Source organism: Prionailurus bengalensis, chromosome D1, assembly GCF_016509475.1.
Source record: "Prionailurus bengalensis isolate Pbe53 chromosome D1, Fcat_Pben_1.1_paternal_pri, whole genome shotgun sequence".
In the NCBI taxonomy this organism is placed as follows: domain Eukaryota; kingdom Metazoa; phylum Chordata; class Mammalia; order Carnivora; family Felidae; genus Prionailurus; species Prionailurus bengalensis.
In genome coordinates, this window is record NC_057346.1 from 101,558,529 (window position 1) to 101,577,282 (window position 18,754).

Consider the following 18,754-nt stretch of genomic DNA (forward strand, 5'->3'; position numbering starts at 1 on the left):
GGTGTCCAACTCTGGATTTCAGCTCACTTTCTCACGGTTTGTGAGTTCATGCCCCACATTGTGAAGAGTACTGTCAGTGCAGAGTCGGCTTGGGCTTCTCTCTCTCTTTCTCTGTCCCTCCCCCTGCTGTCTCCCTCTCTCTCTCTCTCTCTCACTCTCAAAATAAGCAAGTAAATAAATTAATAAATTGTGTAAATCTAGATGTCATTTATGAGGGATGCAACTTTCAACAAGCTCTTTAATTCCTCCAAATATCACCTTCCTTTTATCAAGGATGATATTTGGGTGAATTGATATCTCATACATCTTCAAAATAACCTGAAGAAGCATGAATGTTAGGCCATAAGATGGAGGACTAAGCCTTTTCTCTGCTTGAAAGTATTCCATGGACACACACACAAAATGAGTATATTTATTCTATTCTTTAAAAAAAAACATGATCGGCTTAAAAGATTTTTTTATATTAGTTTTTAGAAACAATGAGCATATCACACTAATAACAATGAAAATAATTATATTCCTGATCCTGGGGTGAGTTGTCTTCAGTGTTTGCTAGGACAAGGAGTAAGAATTACTGACTTTTTTCAGGAAATGTATTATTGCTTTGCCAAAATACTCATTACCTGTTTGTGGAGTGGTCTGATGCGAAGGAGGAGTCTCTTAACCAAAGAAAAGGGCAAAAAAAAAAAAAAAAAGAAGTTAACACATACATTTGCATGTCTTTGGATTTTGAATGGACTTTTATATTAAAAAATGAAAGTAAGATGAAGAATGATAAACACGTCTGAGTGATACAGGTTCTCTTCCTTGTGTGTGTATTTATGTGTGTGTCATGTATTTGCATGTGTATATATGTCTCTCTCGTACATAAGAATAGAAAGTGGACAATGGACTTGCTCTTTAGACTGAAGTAAATAATGTGGTTCACATGGAGATGCGTTTGTGTATGTTGTTATTTGTAAAGTGGTGCCTACATTATTTTTAAGTAAAACCAAAAAAAAACTGCTTAAATTCATGTATATACTTACCCAGCAATAACAGTAATAGAAGCTTTCCTGTAAACCAACATCCAAATAAAATAATTAAAAAGTTATATTGTGAATACTAAGCTCAGACAGATTCAGTTTTGAGAAGAAAATATTTTTGTCCATTAAACTGCAGAGTTTATTTCATTGAGTAAGCAGGCAAAAAGATGCTTTTTTAAAAAGAACTTTTTCTCTTAAAAATTTAAGTTTTTAACCCTATATTCTTTAAATTACAACCTAAAAGCCTACCTGAGATGAGCAGGTCTTTGGTGGTTGAACAATAGGAAGCAGGCATTTTATTTTAGCAGGTGCATTTGGGACTTAAATCTGTAGCTACTGCCCTTAGGCTTTGATGTTAGGCAAACATATCATTAATTATATTCCTGGTTCTGTATATTCCCTCTGTGAATTCGGAAACAACTATAACAAAGGCTGAACTTTAATGCTTCACTACTGTTTCCAAGTTGATCTCTGCCAGGAAGAAAACCCCAAATTATTTTTATAGTATGCTTCAGCTTCTCAGAATTTGCATCATTCTTCTCCAGTCAAAGAGGAAATCTAATAAAACCCAAGTAAACCCCTCCTTAATCATTTCTAGCTCCTTTTGATTGTTCATTTTGTTTCTTCCATATTTGAAATATTCTCCTTCCCACCATATTGAGGCATATTAGCATAATTTGATAACATTTTCTTTTTATTGAAATATAATTGATCGTTGTAAAATTCACCCTTTCAAAGAATGCAGTTCTTTGGTTTTTAACAAGTTTTCAAGGCTGCTCAGCCATCACCAGTATCTGACGCCAGACCTGTGAGAAACCCATACCTGTTCATTGCCACAGCCCTTGCCCTCCTTCCCAGCAACCAGAACACTAATGCACTTTCTACTCTGCCCACTCCGGACATCTCAAATAAACAACATCAATTGTGTTGTGTCGAAATGGGCTTCTTTCCTCCAGCCTAACGTTTTTAAGGATCATCCATGTTGGTGCGTGATTCAGAATTTTGTTTCATTTTATGACTGAATAATACTTCACTGTCTGGATATAATACATTGGTTGATTCATTCATCAGTTGGATGCACTTTATGGATATAATACATCGGTTGATTCATTCATAAGTTGGATGGACATTTTGGGTTGTTTCCGCATTTTGGCTATTGCGAATAACGATGCTAAAAATATTCTTGTCCATGGTACTTGGCTTGCCAGGCTGCTTTCCTCAGGGAGCCTGGTCTTCTTCCCATCCCCTGACCACATGCAAGTCACCATTTCATTGACTTTAGGACTCCATCACATTCTCTACACTTAATACATTCTTTACTAAATTCTGTTCCTTTTATTCATATGAAAATTCATCTACTACATTTTGTAGATGTACTACATTTGAGTACATTGTACTCAATGTACATTGTACTCAATGAGTACATTGTACTCATTGAGTACATTGTACTCATTGAGTACATTGTACTACTACATTTGAGACTTCAGGAATAAGACCAGTGTTTGTATTTGTGTTCTAAACTATCTAGTATAGGGATTTGCAAAAGTCATGGCTTTCTAAATATTTATTGTTGGGTGTTTCTGGCTATTTAAAATGGAAGATGAAGTGAAAATATTAGTAATATACTAGATTTGGGTTTGGGGATTTTTTCTATTAATATACCTGCTATGTACAAGGATAATGCATCTAAGGAAATTCACATAGAAGCTGATAATTCTAAAAAAGCCGAGAAAAAGATGTAGCCCTTCTCTTATTATTCCTAATGGTCCATTAACAAAAACTTTGCTTCCCTCCTTTGTAATTTTAGGGTCTTTGGTCTTTGTTTAAAAAGAAAAAAAAGTAATTCTTCCAACAGGTAACACAAATTAGTTCCATTGAACCAAATGCCAAGACAGCTATCTGGTCACTTAAGACCCTCATGCTCCTTAGTGAACAGGCAAAAGGGGGTTCTCTACCAGTTGGGGTGATTGTTCCTGAATATAAAGGGAACATGTGATGTTTACCATAGAGCTAAGGTAGCAGGGAGTGTTCCTGGAATGCATGAGAGCCTCCGGGGCACCTTTTAGAACGCTCAAATCCATTATTAGAATGTTGATAGAAAACCATAATGGCCCCAAATAGAACTAGCAATGATATCTATACTTGAGGGATATAGGTTTGGGCCACTTTACAAGGCAAGAAAGCAAGACAATGGGGTGCTTGTTGAAGTTAAGGGGAATTCGGAGGAGGTTGCAGAGAAAAGGAAATTCTATGTTTGAACGATGATCACGTGGCCAGTAATGAAAGCAACACCGTAGGAGTAATGATTGTGTTTTCCTTTTGTTTCGAGATAAATATGTTAACTAATATTCCCGCCTCGCCTATTCCCCTACTTCCTTCCATAAGATAGCGTGAGAAGGTTTAGACTTCTATCTCAAAATTTCCACAAGTTATAGGCTGTCAAAGGTGTGTGACTTAGCTAGAAGAACCCTAGGTCACCCCCGTAAGGATAAAATGGCACATGAAACTTTGTGTAGCCTCTTTTTTCTTTCAGTTGTATGAGTGAATCTGTTAAAAGCAAGCATGTGTTTGCTGTTGTCTGATTTGAAAGATGGATGTGATTATAAGAAAGTCCCTGAATGGCATGCTGAAAAGGAGTGGATTATTTGGGATCTTGCCGTCAGTGAGTGTGTCTATAGATGCATTTTCTAAATTGTTTCAATGCTGTTTCAGGTTGGAATTGGTACAAAATAGGAATTTACATGAGGGTTGGGCATAAATCTCCTGTTTCCATAATGTTTACAGTGGTTCTGTTCTTATTACTGAAATGATGATTAAGCAGCTTCAGTAATAGCACAAGGACCACATAGACTTCAGCAAAAACCACAGAGGAAGGCTTAGCTAAATGGGCTGCCGTGGAAAGTTTGACCATTCCGGGCCTGAAATATAAATTCAGGCCTTGCTGCCTATCATACAGTCTTGGGGATTTAGCAGGTGGCCTGTGGGTAATGAAATACTGTATGTTACCAGTAGGAAAAGCAGTGTAGGCCATCTAGAAAGCTCAGCAATTAACAGCAGCTCTGGGGACCTTGAAAACATACTGATACCTTGTATTTTTAGTTATTCCTTTACTTGGAAACTGTTAAATTTTCTCATAAGTGGCATAATGTTTGGTGATATAACTGTTGAGCACCAAGACATAGTGATGTAGGAAAAATAAGATTTTCACAGGCATCTGGGTATGTAATATTGCGCTGTAGACATATCACTAATAGATAGTTGCCTATGTTTGTTTTAAGTAAGCTCTATGTCCAGCATGGAACACAACGTGGGACCCGAGATCCTCACGACCCTGAGATCAAGACCTGAGCTAAGATCAAGAGTCAGACACGTAACTGACTGAGTCACCCAGGTGCCCCAGATATTTGCATATGTTAAGTGTTTAGTGAACATGAAAAGCCGTTGAGATATACTTATCTAATACTGCTTTTTGTGATTCTCTATAGCCTTGGCCAAGTAATCCTTGGCTAAGGAAATATAAACTTAATATTAGAGTATGGTGGTGGGTATGTAGCTTTGAGTGACTGTGCTCTCTTTTTAGCAAATAAAACAACAGACATGCTCAAGAGAAGCATTGTTGGTCAGAAATCTAAAGAAACGATTCTTAGAGGAATTTAAAACAGAATGATTTGGGCTGCATCTTGTGGACTTTCACAACAAAGAGTACATGGGTTTAAATGTACTTATAAACTTTAATACTTCTGAGTCAAAGCTTATAAATATTTATTATGTAGAGAAAAAAGAATAAAAATAACATACAGAAAAAAAAAACCACATAAGCTACTGAAATACATTTTGCATGATACATGCCTCTAATTTCAGCCTTCAAACATCCCACAAGGGCATATGGGTTGATCTCCCAAGAGGATACAGGTGATATATATTGGAGAGCCAATTCTGTTTTTGAGAAGACCAAGATGTTCCTTCCATACCTCTAGTAATACTTTGGTGTATAAAAAAGAAAAAATATAGGAAGACAAAAAGTTTGCCTTGCAGTTAACCTATATTCTTCAAAGTGCTACTTAGAAAAAATTTTCAAATTGCTTTGGAGTAGAATGGGGGTAGATTAGCAGCGTATTATTGAACTGAACTTAAGAAAGTGTACTTGATTTTGTATTAATGCTTCTATGACATCCCTACCTCTCACCATCTCATCATACAGTGTACATTTGGATTAATGTTAGCTATAATACAAATATTTATAATTAACACCTGTCAAGTACTTAAAAATTACAGGTGTTATTCACAGCATTTGCTCAGTTATTCATCCAACAATCACTGACATGCATACTTTATTCTCCCCATTTTTCAGATAAGTTAACAGGCATAGAAAATGAATGAACTTGGGGCACCTGGGTGGCTCAGTTGGTTAAGCCCCCTGCTCTTGACTTCGGCTGAGGTCATGATCTCATGGTTGGTGAGTTTGAGCCCCACATCAGACTTTGCACTGGCAGCACAAGCCTTCTTGGGGTCTCTCTCTCTCTCTCTCTCTGCCCTTTCCCTACTCAGACTTTCTCTGTCTTTCTCAAAATAAATAAATAAACTTAAAAAAAAAAAGAAAATGAAGTAACTTGTTCAAAATGCCTCTCACTAGCCAAGTACAGAGTTTCCATACGAACCAATAGAATCTGGCCTCCTTCTTCATCCAGTAATCTATCATATAAATGAGATATATTACAGACACACATGCACGCACAATCACTTTTCTTAGGTATTTACTATATCCCTTAAGACAGCCTGATAAAACACATTTTAGTATTAACTCCAAGCTAGCGATCATTGAACAGTAGTCTATTCTTTAGCAGCAATTTTGAAACTTCTAAATGTTTTCTTACATCGTGGGTTATGACTTGAATTTGACTGTATGAAAAACAAATGTTTGATAAAAATCCCTTGTGTATCTGCTGATACATGTGTTGCAGGTTCCCAGTTAGAGTTTGTAACTGGGGATTTAGGTGAATCTCCGAACTTTATAGCTCACGAGGCATCTACCTTTAATCGTACAGCTCTCTTAGCGGCATCTTTGACATCTTTATTTCTCAAACTATAAATCAATGGATTCAGCACTGGGATGATGATGGTGTAGAACACGGAGATAATTTTATCAGTATTAGGAGAATATAGATAGCTGGGCCGTGAGTAAATGAAGAGGAGAGTCCCCTGATAGATGGCCACTGAAGTCAGGTGAGAGGCACATGTGGAAAAGGTTTTCTTCCTCCCACTGGAAGAACGGATCTTTAAGACTGAGCGAAGGATGAAAAAGTAGGAGATGATGATGACGATGAAACAGATAATTTCCACTGAGCTGCCATATGTAGAGAGAAGCCACTCATTAACTGATGTGTCTGTGCAGGATAACTTAAGCAGTGGGGGGAGGTCACAGAAAAAATGATTAATGACATTTTTATCACAGTATTTCAGAATAAATGCAAAGGACGTATGAACCAGGGAACTCAGGTTGCCTCCAATGTAGGACAAGACAATCAACCATATACAGATGTCCCGAGACATCACAACCATATACAGTAAAGGGTTACAGATGGCGACGTAGCGATCGTATGCCATGGCAGCCAAGATAAAGGATTCTGTATCGGCAAAAGCACAGAAAAAATAAAACTGGAGGGCACAGCCATAATAAGAGATAGATTTGTTCTCTGATAGGAAATTGATGAGCATTTTGGGAACAATGACTGAGGAGTAACAGAGGTCTGCAAAGGATAAGTTGCTAAGGAAAAAATACATGGGGGTTTGAAGGTGAGAATCAGTCCTGATTAATATCATCAGTCCAATGTTCCCTGTTAAAATCATACCATACAGTGTCAGAAACATGAGGAATAGGACAATCTGCAGTTCAGGGCGGGTCGGAAACCCTAAAAGAATAAACTCAGTCACCAAAGTGTAGTTTCCATCTATCAATTCCATATTCTGTGTTGTTTTCTTTCTACAGGAATTCTAACGTCCTAAAATGGTATATCGATGGAAAGAGAAAAACAGATAAAATTACAAGGTTATTTTATTGTTTCCGTGAACAAAGAAACAAACAAGCAAATAAAGAACCAAACCCAAACTCCCTTTCAAAAATAAACTCTGAGAAATAGATTTCAGGATTTAGTAGCTATCAGATTCCATGGTTGCTAGTTTTATCTTATTTGCTTGATTATTGACGAGTTCTTCCATTGGATAGTTGGCTTCTGAATGTAAGGATCTGGTTTTGCTTACTTTTTTTGTACTCAAGGATAGCACAATAGCTGGTGTAGAGGATTAAGGAAGTAATGGATTAATGGACTAATGATCATATGAAGAGAAGAAAAATATCCAGGGGCGCCTGGGTGGCTCAGTCGGTTAAGCAGCTGACTTCGGCTCAGGTCATGATCTCGTGGTCTGTGAGTTCGAGCCCCGCGTCGGGCTCTGTGCTGACAGCTCAGAGCCTGGAGCCTGTTTCGGATTCTGTGTCTCCCTCTCTCTGACCCTCCCCCATTCGTGATCTGTCTCTTTCTGTCTCAAAAATAAATAAACGTTAAAAAAAATTTAAAAAAAAAGAAAAGAAAAATATCCATATTCTTAAACATCAATTTGACTTTAGAGTCTGCCTTACAATGATAACTGTAGACCAATTTGCTTTTTCTGTCCAGGATTTAATAGACAGGGGCATGCTATACTGTTGAGAGAGCAGATACAGTGGTGTTATGAAACATATGCTGGTTAATTTTTCTAATGTAAAGTCAAAATGATAATAATGAAATGGGGGGAAAATGCCAGTAAACATCACTTCTGAGTATATTTTTGACAGGAAAGAGTTTAGGGTAATTCCACAAATCCCATCAAGATATTAAATCAAAATGATTAAACAAATCATTTCTTAAGCTTTGGCATTTATTAGAATACTTGGCTTCTAGAAAAGGCCTGATGAATATTAGCTGACTAACTGGATAAAGTAGGGAAAGAATTTAGTTGTAGGTTGATTTCTAATTAAATAATATTATACTATATGGCCTTCTCACGCATTATATGTTCCATGCAAGCAAAAATAGTCACGTCCCTTTTATTTTTATGCTAGCCTAATTCAGGGTGCTGTGTCTAAAAATTATGTGAATACTTGCTTCTGGGGTCTCTGAATTTTTCCAGAAGTAGAAAAAAATAAACCCGAACTTGAAGTACAAAAAGTTTTATCTTAATCTTAGAGTGTGTATTTGAAAATACATAAAACAAGCAAGCAGTTTTCGGTGAACTATGGTAGTGTTACCAAAAAGGGAACAAAATTATTTTGTATTGTTTTCTCACTTATGTAAAACATATTCTATCAGTGACAATGGTGTGAGCTTCATTTGTTTAGGTCATCGAATCATTCAAACACCCTAAGACACAGGCACGGAGAAGCCTGAGAGAGACTGAAGGGTTAATATACTGTCATGTTATTACCTCAGAGTGTGAATGAGATGAAGGACTATAATGGGATAATGATTAATGTATTCTTTTGTCTGTTTTCAAATTCATCAAGATGTATGGAAAGGGTAAGAATTTGATTAGAGTCTCATATTGGCCCCATGTGGGCTGTGACCTAGTGCAATTATCTATATCTATATCTATGTCTATGTCTATATCTATATCTATCTATATCTATATCATCTATACTGTAGAGATGACAAGTATATCACAAGGTCGTTGCATGTATTAGAAAAATTTGTCCGTCTCTGAATCTATCATCATCATCATCTATCTATCATTTATCTGCTTATTTACCTTTCTATGCGGTCACAGTTTAGAGAGACTGACACATGGTATATAAAGAGCAAAGATTAGTGTTAATTTCTCTATTGTTCTCTTCCATCCTTGGCTTATGAGCAGTGCCAGGTGGCAAGGTCTTACTAATAACAACTATCATTTATATAATGGTTACTACATGCAATGCAATAGTCTAAGCACTTTATATATAATTGGTCACACACACCATTTACTAACAAAATCACAATGCAGTTACCCTCACTGCGGTCTTTCTTTTGCAGGTGAGGAAGCTAAGGCACATGTGATCAGGGCTTGACAGGTAAGATGTGATGGAAACAAGATTGGATCCCAAGCTTCTGACTCCCAAGCCTTGGCTCTATACAGAGCTGCATACTTTGTTTTAAAATCATTTTTTGTAATGTTTATTTATTTTTGAGAGAAAGAGAGAGAGAGAGAGAGGAGAGAGAGAGAAGGCTTGAGTGAGAGTGGGAGACACAGAATCAGAAGCCGGCTCCAGGCTCTGAGCTGTCAGCACAGATCCCGACAGGGGGATCAAACTGACGAATTGTGGAATCAAGACCTGAGCCAAAGTCGAACCCTTAACCAACTCAGACACCCAGGTGCCCCTCTACAAAGCTGTATTCTTATTAATTCCATATTTTGGATAAGAACACTGAGGTTTAGAGTAATACACCATGTCATTCAGCTACTCATTTATAGGCGTAGCTCAAGTCTGGGTGTGTCCCAAGCCAAAGCTCATGACAGCCATCATGAAGGTGGTTGGAATATTAAGGGGGGTGGCCACTGTAAGGCTGAGGTGCCGAGAGTTGCTGAAAAGGGGAATAAATTCTCACATGTTTACAGAAAAAGCAGGGCATATGTTTTGAGAGCTTCCAATTGGTCATCCTTTCCATTAAAAAAAAAAGAGAACAGCATGAATGAGGGTAAAGGTAGGAAAAGATAGTGAAAGTTAGATTCTTGCTTCAAAGGGTAACGAGCACAAAGATTGAATCAAAATACTGTGATTCACTAAATTATTCCCAAATCTATAACAAAACTATCTTGGTATAGAAAATAAATTTATTCAGGGGCTCCTGGGTAGCTCAGTCAGTTAAGTGAGCTAAATCAAGTTTTGATTTAGGCTTAGGTCATTATCTCACAGTTCATGTGATCAAGCTTGGTGCTGACAATACAGGGCCTGTTGGGATTCTCTCTCTCTCTTTCTCTTTCTGCCCCTCCCCCACTTTCTCTCTCTCTCTCCAAAGGAATAAACATTAAAATAAAAGAAAAGAAATTAATTCAATCTATCAGGTAGCAGCCAAGCTTCTGTTCTCTTATCGGTAACAAAAAAGCTTATTTAAACCAAAAAGTGTTTTAGATGCCTGGAGAAGCTATATAAGCAATAAGGACCCAAGATACATTATGTAATAGATTACCTTGTGGGTCTAACACTAATGGATGAATGTGGTCTCTGAACCATTTAGACGCAATTCTGTGGTTCTTGCTCTCAGACTCAAAAGCCTGTCTTTTCTCTATTAAAGCACAGAAACCACTTACCAAGGAAGGAACTGTTTTCCAATAACCTGCATCGATAATTTTTCCAGAAGCACCAATGACTTTTACATGCATTCTCATGTCATTGGGGACCTCATAAATGAAGGATTCCAAATGTGCTCATTTCCAAGGGGCACCTAGAGAATAATTAACAAGTCATTGCCATTGCGAGTCATGTTTCTAAAAACCCATGGGTAGTTATAACAGATATTCTGGTAATGTTAATTTGAATAGGCGGTTTTTACTCTCAGTTATATTGGGGTTGTTTGTACTGACACTTGGAATCCCAAAGCATCCTCTATTGTGGAGGTTCTTTGGAAATAATTCAAATATTTGTGAATGTTAACTATAACCATTTAATTTTTTTTTCAAAAACCCCGTGGAAGCTCAAACATTGTTGCTTATTATTATCGGTGCTGAAAACTGATAATTATCTTTCTCCTGTCATCAGAAGCTGAGCACAGTAGAGGTTTCTGTAGATCTTGGTAGATGGAAGGACTCCTAGATGAGTATCTTGTGCTGAAAGCATCAAAAATGACAGAACCATTCCAGTGAGGAAGTGCAAGCTTTCATCAGCTAATTAGTCTTGCATACAGAGTATCTGACAGTTTTACTAAAACAATGATATTTAAGGGCTAGTCGTAGTTAGTGGAGCTCCACTAATTATATTATAAACTACATTTTTTTTCACAGTATAAGATGGGTTTATAAATGACTCCTACATTTGCAGAATCTTTAAGAGAATCTTGTTAAAACTTGTATCCAATGCCAAGATCTACTTCTTATTCAGGACTGAAAAATGGTCACACAACTTCAGTTTAATTGTTTATAAGGGCCAGAGTTTCACATTTTCAATTCACTGTGGATGTTCTAACAGTTAAAAATTTCTCCATTATAGTGAACTCAGATCTGAATTTATTTTTCCTCTTTGTTTGCAGTGTGATCCTCCTATCTATATGTAAACCATGCTGAAATTATTTTGTGATTGGGGACAGTTTAGTGGCAGGTGTGATGGACTGCGGAATAACAATTTAAGCAAAAATGGAAGTCATTTTAGCACAATATGGTCATACTGAGAATTTAAAAATGTAAAAAAATACTGTAAAAAATTAAAAATTGAAAAAAAATTACTGTGATAATAATGATGGTAATGAAAAACATTGAGAAATGATTTAAAATTGTAATAAAATTTTTAAGGAATCTTCATACTGTTTTCCAGAGTAGCTGCACCAGTTTGCATTCCCACCAACAGTGCAAAATGGTTCCCTTTCTCCACATCATCACCAATAGCTGTTGTTGCCTGAGTTGTTAATGTTAGCCATTCTGACAGGTGTGAGGTTGTATCTCATTGTGGTTCTGATTTGTATTTCTCTGAGGATGAGTGATGCTGAGCATCTTTTCATGTATCTGTTAACCATCTGGAAATAGAACTACCCTATAACCCAGCAATTGCACTATTAGGTATTTATCCAAAGGATACAAAAATGCTGATTCAAAGGGGCACATGCACTGCAATGTTTATAACAATGCAATATTTGGCTATCAATAATAACCAAATTATGGAAAGAGCCCAAATGTCCATCAACAGATGAATGGATAAACAAGATATGGTACACACACACACACACACACACACACACATTCAATGGAATACTACTTGACATCCAAAAAGAATGAAAATCTTGCCATTTGCAACAATGTGGTTGGAGCTAGGGTGTATTATGTTAAAGGAAACAAGTCAGGCAGAGAAAGACAAATATATGATTTCACTCATCAACAGATAAACATATGGGAAGGGAAGGAAAAATAAGATAAGATAAAAAGAGAGAAGGAGGCAAGCCATAAGACACTCTTAAATACAGAGAACAAGCTGAGGGTTGCTGAAGGGGTGTTGGATGGGGGCGGGGAATGAGTTAAATTGATGCTGGACATTAAGGAGGGCACTTGCTCGGATGAGCACTAGATGTTCTATATAAGTGATGAACCACTGGGTTCTACTCCTGAAACCCATACTACACTGTGGTTAACTAACATGAGTTAAAAAACATGAATTAAAAAAAATAAAATTTTAATAAATTATTTTATTAAAACCAATTTCCTATATATGCTTTATATACAAATTTAAATTTTTAAATATACAGATTTACATTTTTAAACTGCAATTATTTAGACTTTCATCCCTTAAAAGCTAAAAATACCCATTATCTTTCCCTATTCCTACATTTCCAAGAGTGATAACCTAACACCAATTGAGTGATCTATTTGAACCTATAGGCAGAGGTCCAAGCCTTTAAGATTGTTATAACATGTAGCAGTAGCACTGCTTCTGTAGCAAACATTTGGAATCTCTCCATAATTCCTGGGATTTTGCACCATTCTTTATTATGATTCTAAATGTCCTTGCCATCGTATTCAGGAGAGATAGAAGGCAAGATGGGATGAGGGGAGTCTTTCTAATAAAGATAAGCTAATTGTACTCATTATTCAAGTGCTCTAGGAAAACACTTAAAGCAAATGATTGCAGTTGAAATTTAACTTTTTCACATCAGATCAGCTGATATAGAGCAAGTATGATATTGGCTGTTACTTTTAACTTTTTAAAATGCTATAACTGAGCTGCAATCTCAAATGGATGCCACGGCGGCAAGAATGGATGAGGCAGAGCAGAGAATCAGTGATATAGAGGACATACTTATGGAGAATAATGAAGCAGAAAAAAAGAGAGACTAAGGCAAAAGAGCACGATTTAAGAATTAGAGAAATCAGTGACTCAATAAAAAGGAACAACATCAGAATCATAGGGGTCCCAGAAGATGAAGAGAAAGAAAAAGGTGAAGGGTTATGGGAGCAAATCATAGCAGAAAACTTTCCTAACCTGGGGAAAGAGGCAGACATCAAAATCCAGGAAGCACAGAGGACTCCCATAAGATTCAACAAAAACTGACCATCAACAAGGCATATCATAGTCAAATTCACAAAATACTCAGGCAAGGAAAGAATCATGAAATCAGCAAGGGAAAAAAAGTCCTTACCCAACAAGGGGAGACAGATTAGGTTTGCAGCAGACCTATCCACAGAAACTTGTCAAGCCAGAAAGGATTGGAAGGGTATATTCAATGTGCTGAATCAGAAAAACACGCAGCCAAGAATTCTTTATCCAGCAATGCTGTCATTCAAAATAGAAGGAGAGATTGAAAGTTTCCCACACAAACAAAAATTAAAGGAGTTCATGACCAGTAAACCAGATTTGCAAGAAATTTTAAGGGGGAGTCTCTGAGGGAAGAAAAGATGAAAAAAATAAATGAATACCAAAAGCAACAAAGACTAGAAAGGACCAGAGAACACCACCAGAAACTCTAGCTCTACAAGCAACATAATGGCAATAAATTAATATCTTTCAGTACTCATTCTAAACATCAATGTACTAAATGCTCAAACCAAAATACATAGGATAACAGAATAGATAAGAAAACAAGATCCATCTCTGTGCTGTTTACAAGAGACCCACTTTAGACCTAAAGACACCTTCAGATTGAAAGTAAGGGGATGGAGAACCATCTATCATGCTAATGGTCAACAAAAGAAAGCCGGAGTAGCCATGCTTACATCAGAAAATCTAGACTTTAAAATATAGACTGTAACAAGTGATGAAGAAGGGCAATATATCATAATTAAAGGGTCTATCCACGAAGAAGACATAAAAATTGTAAATATTATGCTCCAAATGTAAAAACACCCAAATATATAAATCAATTAATCACAAATACAAAGAAACTCGTTGATAATAATACCATAATAGTAGGGGACTTCAGCACCCCACTTACATCAATGGGCAGATCATCTAATCAGAAAATCAACAAGGAAATAATGGTTTTGAATGACACACTGGGCCAGATAGACTTAACAGATATATTCAGAACATTGCATCCTAAAGCAGTGGAATACACATTCTTCTCCAGTGCACATGGAACATTCTCCAGAATAGACCACGTACTGGGACACAAATCAGCACTCAACAAGTACAAAAAGATCGGGATCATACTGTACATATTTTCAGACCAGAATGCTATGAAACTTGAAATCAACCAAAAGAAAAAAATTTGAAAGGTAACAAATACTTGGAGACTAAATAACATCCCACCAAAGAATGAAGGGGCTAACCAAGAAGTTAAGGAGGAAAATTAAAAAGTACATGGAAGGGGTGCCTGGGTGGCTCAGTCGGTTAAGTGGCCGACTTCAGCTCAGGTCATGATCTCGCGGTCCATGAGCTCAAGCCCCACGTCGGGCTCTGTGCTGGCAGCTCAGAGCCTGGAGCCTGTTTCAGATTCTGTGTCTCCCTCTCTCTGACCCTCCCCCGTTCATGCTCTGTCTCTCTCTGTCTCAAAAATAAATAAATGTTAAAAAAAAAAGTACATGGAAGCCAATGAAAACAATAATACCACAAGTCAAAATGTCTGGGATGTGGCAAAGGCAGTCATAAGAGGAACCTATATAGCAATCCAGGCCTTCCTAAAGAAGGAAGAAAGGTCTCAGATACACAACCTAACCTCACACCTTAAAGAGATGGAAAAAGAACAGCAAATAAAAACCCAAAACCAGCAGAAAACAGGAAATAATAAAGATTAGAGCAGAAATTAATGCTATCAAAACCAAAAAAAGCAGTAGAACTGATCAATGAAACCAGAAGCTGGTTCTTCAAAAGAATTAACAAAATTGATAAACCACTAGCCAGTTTGATCAAAAAGAAAAAGGAAAAGACCCAAATAAATAAAGTCAAGAATGAAAGAGGAGAGATCACAACCAACAAAGCAGAAATAAAAACAATAATAAGAGAATATTATGAGCATTTATATGTCAATAAAATGGGCAATCTGGAAGAAATGGACAAATTCCTAGAAACATATACACTACCAAAACTGAAACACGAAGAAATAGAAAATTTGAACAGACCCATAACCAGTAAGGAAATCGAATTAGTAATAAAAACTCTGCCAAAAAAAATAAGAATCCAGGGCCAGATGGCTTTCCAGGGGAATTCTACCAAAAATTTAAGGAAGAGTTAACACCTATTCTCTTGAAGCTGTTCCAAAAAATAAAAGTGGAAGGAAAACTTCCAAACTCTTTCTATGAAACCAGAATTACCTTGATTCCAAAACCAGACAAAGACTCCACTAAAAAAGAACTATAGACCAATTTCCCTGATGAACATGGGTGCAAAAATCCTCAACAAGATATTAGCCAACCAGATCCAACAATACATTAAAAAAATTATTCATCATGACCAAGTGGGATTTATACCTGGGATGCAGGGCTGGTTCAATATCTGCAAAATAATCAATGTGATTCATCACATCAGTAAAGGAAAGAATAAGAACCATATGATCTTCTCAATAGATGCAGAGAAGCATTTGACAAAATACAGCATCCTTTCCTGATAAAAACCCTCAAGAAAGTAGGTATAGTAGGATGATACCTCAAGATCATAAAAGCCATATATGAACGACCCAACGCTAATATCATCCTCAATGGGGAAAAACTCAGAGCTTTCCCCCTAAGGTCAGGAACAAGACAGGGATGTCCACTCTCGCCACTGTTATTCAACAATGTATTGGAAGTCTTAGCCTCTGCAATCAGACAACACAAAGAAATAAAAGGCATCCAAATTGGCCAGGAGGAGGTCAAACTTTCACTCTGTGCAGATGACATGATACTCTATATGGAAAACCCAAAAGATTCCACCAAAAAACTTCTAGAACTGACTCATGAATTCAGCAAAGTTGTAGCATATAAAACCAATGCACAGAAATCAGTTGCATTCCTATACACCAACAATGAAGCAACATAAAGAGAAATCAAGGAATCGATCCCATTTACAGTTGCACCAAAAACCATAAAATACCTAGGAATAAATCTAACCAAAGAGGTGAAAAATCTATACACTGAAAACTATAGAAAGCTTATGAAAGAAATTAAAGAAGACACCAAAAAATGGAAAAAGAGTCCATGCTCCTGGATAGGAAGAACAAATATTGTTAAAATGTCAACACTACCCAAAGCAATCTACATATTCAATTCAATCCCTATCAAAATAACACCAGCATTCTTCACAGAACTAGAACGAACAATCCTAAAATTTGTATGGAACCAGAAAAGATCCCGAATACCAAAGCAATCTTGAAAAAGAAAACCAAACCAGGAGGCATCACAATCCTGGACTTCAAGATGTATTACACAGCTGTAATCATCATGACAGTATGGTACTGGCACAAAAACAGACACTCAGATAAATGGAACAGATTAGAGAAACCAGAAATGGACCCACAAACGTATGGTCAACTAATGTTTGACAAAGCAGGAAAGAATATCCAATGGAATAAAGACAGTCTCTTCAGCAAGTGGTGATGGGAAAACTGGACAGCGACATGCAGAAAAATGAACCTGGACCACTTTCTTACGCCATACACAAAAATAAACTTAAAATGGATGAAAGACCTAAATGTAAGATAGGAAGCCATCAAAATCCTTGAGAAGAAAGCAGGTAAAAACCTCTTTGATCTTGGCCACAGAAACTTCTTACTCATCACATCTCCAGAGGCAAGGGAAACAAAAGCAAAACTGAACTATTGGGTCCTCATCAAAATAAAAAATAAATAAATAACAACTTCTGAATAACAAAGGAAACAATCAGCAAAATTAAAAGTCATTCAACAAAATGGGAAAAGATATTTCCAAACGACATATCACATAAAGGGTTAGTATCCAAAATTTATAAAGAACTTAGCAAACTCAACACCCCCAAAATGAAGAATCCAGTGAAGAAATGGGCAAAAGACATGAATAGAGACTTCTCCAAAGAAGACATCCAGATGGCCAACTGACACATGAAAAAATGCTCCACATCACTCATCATCAGGGAAATAAAAATCAAAACCACACTGAGATACCACCTTACACCTGTCAGAATGGCTAACATGAACAACTCAGGCAACAATAGATGTTGGCAAGGATGTGGAGAGAGGATCTCTTTTGCACTGCTGGTGGGAATGCAAGTGGGTACAGCCACTCTGGAAAACAGCATGAAGGTTCCTCAAAAAATTAAAACTAGAACTACCCTATGACCCAGCAATTGCACTACTAGGTATTTATCCAAGGGATACAGGTATGCTGGTTCCAAGGGGTACATGCACCCCAATGTTTATAGCAGCACTATCAACAATAGCTAAAGTATGGAAAGAACCCAAATGTCCATCGATGTATGAATGGATAAAGAAGATGTGGTATATATATATATATATATATATATAGACAATGGAGTATTACTTGGCAATCAAAACAAAATGAAATCTTGCCATTTCCAACTATGTGGATGAAACTAGAGGGTAGTATGCTGAATGAAATTAGTCAGTCAGAGAAAGACAAATATCATAGGACTTCACTCATATGAGGACTTTAACACACAGAACAGATGAACATAAGAAAAGGGAAGCAAAAATAATATAAAAACAGGGAGGGGGACAAAACATGAGACTCTTAAATATGGAGAAAAAACAGAGGGTTATTGGAGGGGTTGAGGGAGGGGGTATGGGCTAAATGGGTAGGATCTATCCCTGAATCTATCCCTGAAATCATTGTTGCGCTATGATGTCACTTGAATGTAAATTAACTTGGATGTTAATTAACTAACTTGGATGTAAATTAAAAAAATAAAAAAATATGGAACTTGTTAGAAATGCAAAAAAAAAAATTATCTAAGTTTTTGCCCCGGTAAATGTTTTGATTGCTTACTGCAGAAATTTCCAGAACAACCCACAGACTCTTTAATGGAAAGCATCAACAACTTACTCCTTAAATTCTGTGAATCTCTTGCCGCAAAATCCTTTCCTTGTTCCTCCCAACCTGAACTGCTGTCTCTTGACCTCTAGCCAATACTATCAAATCCTTCCTTTGAAAGCCCTGCTTTAAACCAAACTTTCACTTCTTAATAAATTCTTTCCTCCCTTACTAAGGTGAGCAGTAAGCTTACCTTTGTTATCAACCGTTTGTTTTGGTGATATTTAAGGAAATCACCTTTTGCATCATATATGTAAACTCATCATTATGGACTAGAGAACCTTCAAGAAAGGCTATAACTATTAACCTTAAAGGTGAGCTGAAAGCTTACAGATGTCCTTGTAAGAATTTATCAAGCATGACTGAGCATACTCAGGGCAAGATACTGAGAATATGGGATTTTCCAGAGCTTTTGGCAGTTATGTAGTGCTGGAATATCAAAACTGAAGATGTGAGAAACCTCAAACAAATGGTAGATATCCTATTCCAGACCATTTCTAAATTCAAAGTGTTAGCATGTAATAGACAAAAGCGCTAAAAAAAATGGATAAGCTAAGTGGAATTTCTCGCAATTTCTTAGTGCT

At 36.8% G+C, this 18,754-nt stretch overlaps 1 protein-coding gene across 1 annotated transcript; it reads right to left on the reverse strand.

Annotated features, from left to right (window-relative positions):
• Positions 1 to 6,041: 6,041 nt before the first annotated feature.
• On the reverse strand, positions 6,042 to 6,986 carry LOC122482760 (olfactory receptor-like protein OLF1). Its single transcript, XM_043579057.1, has one exon. It carries the CDS (start codon positions 6,984 to 6,986, stop codon positions 6,042 to 6,044), a length of 945 nt encoding a protein of 314 aa, XP_043434992.1.
• Between the last annotated feature and the right edge of the window lie 11,768 nt (positions 6,987 to 18,754).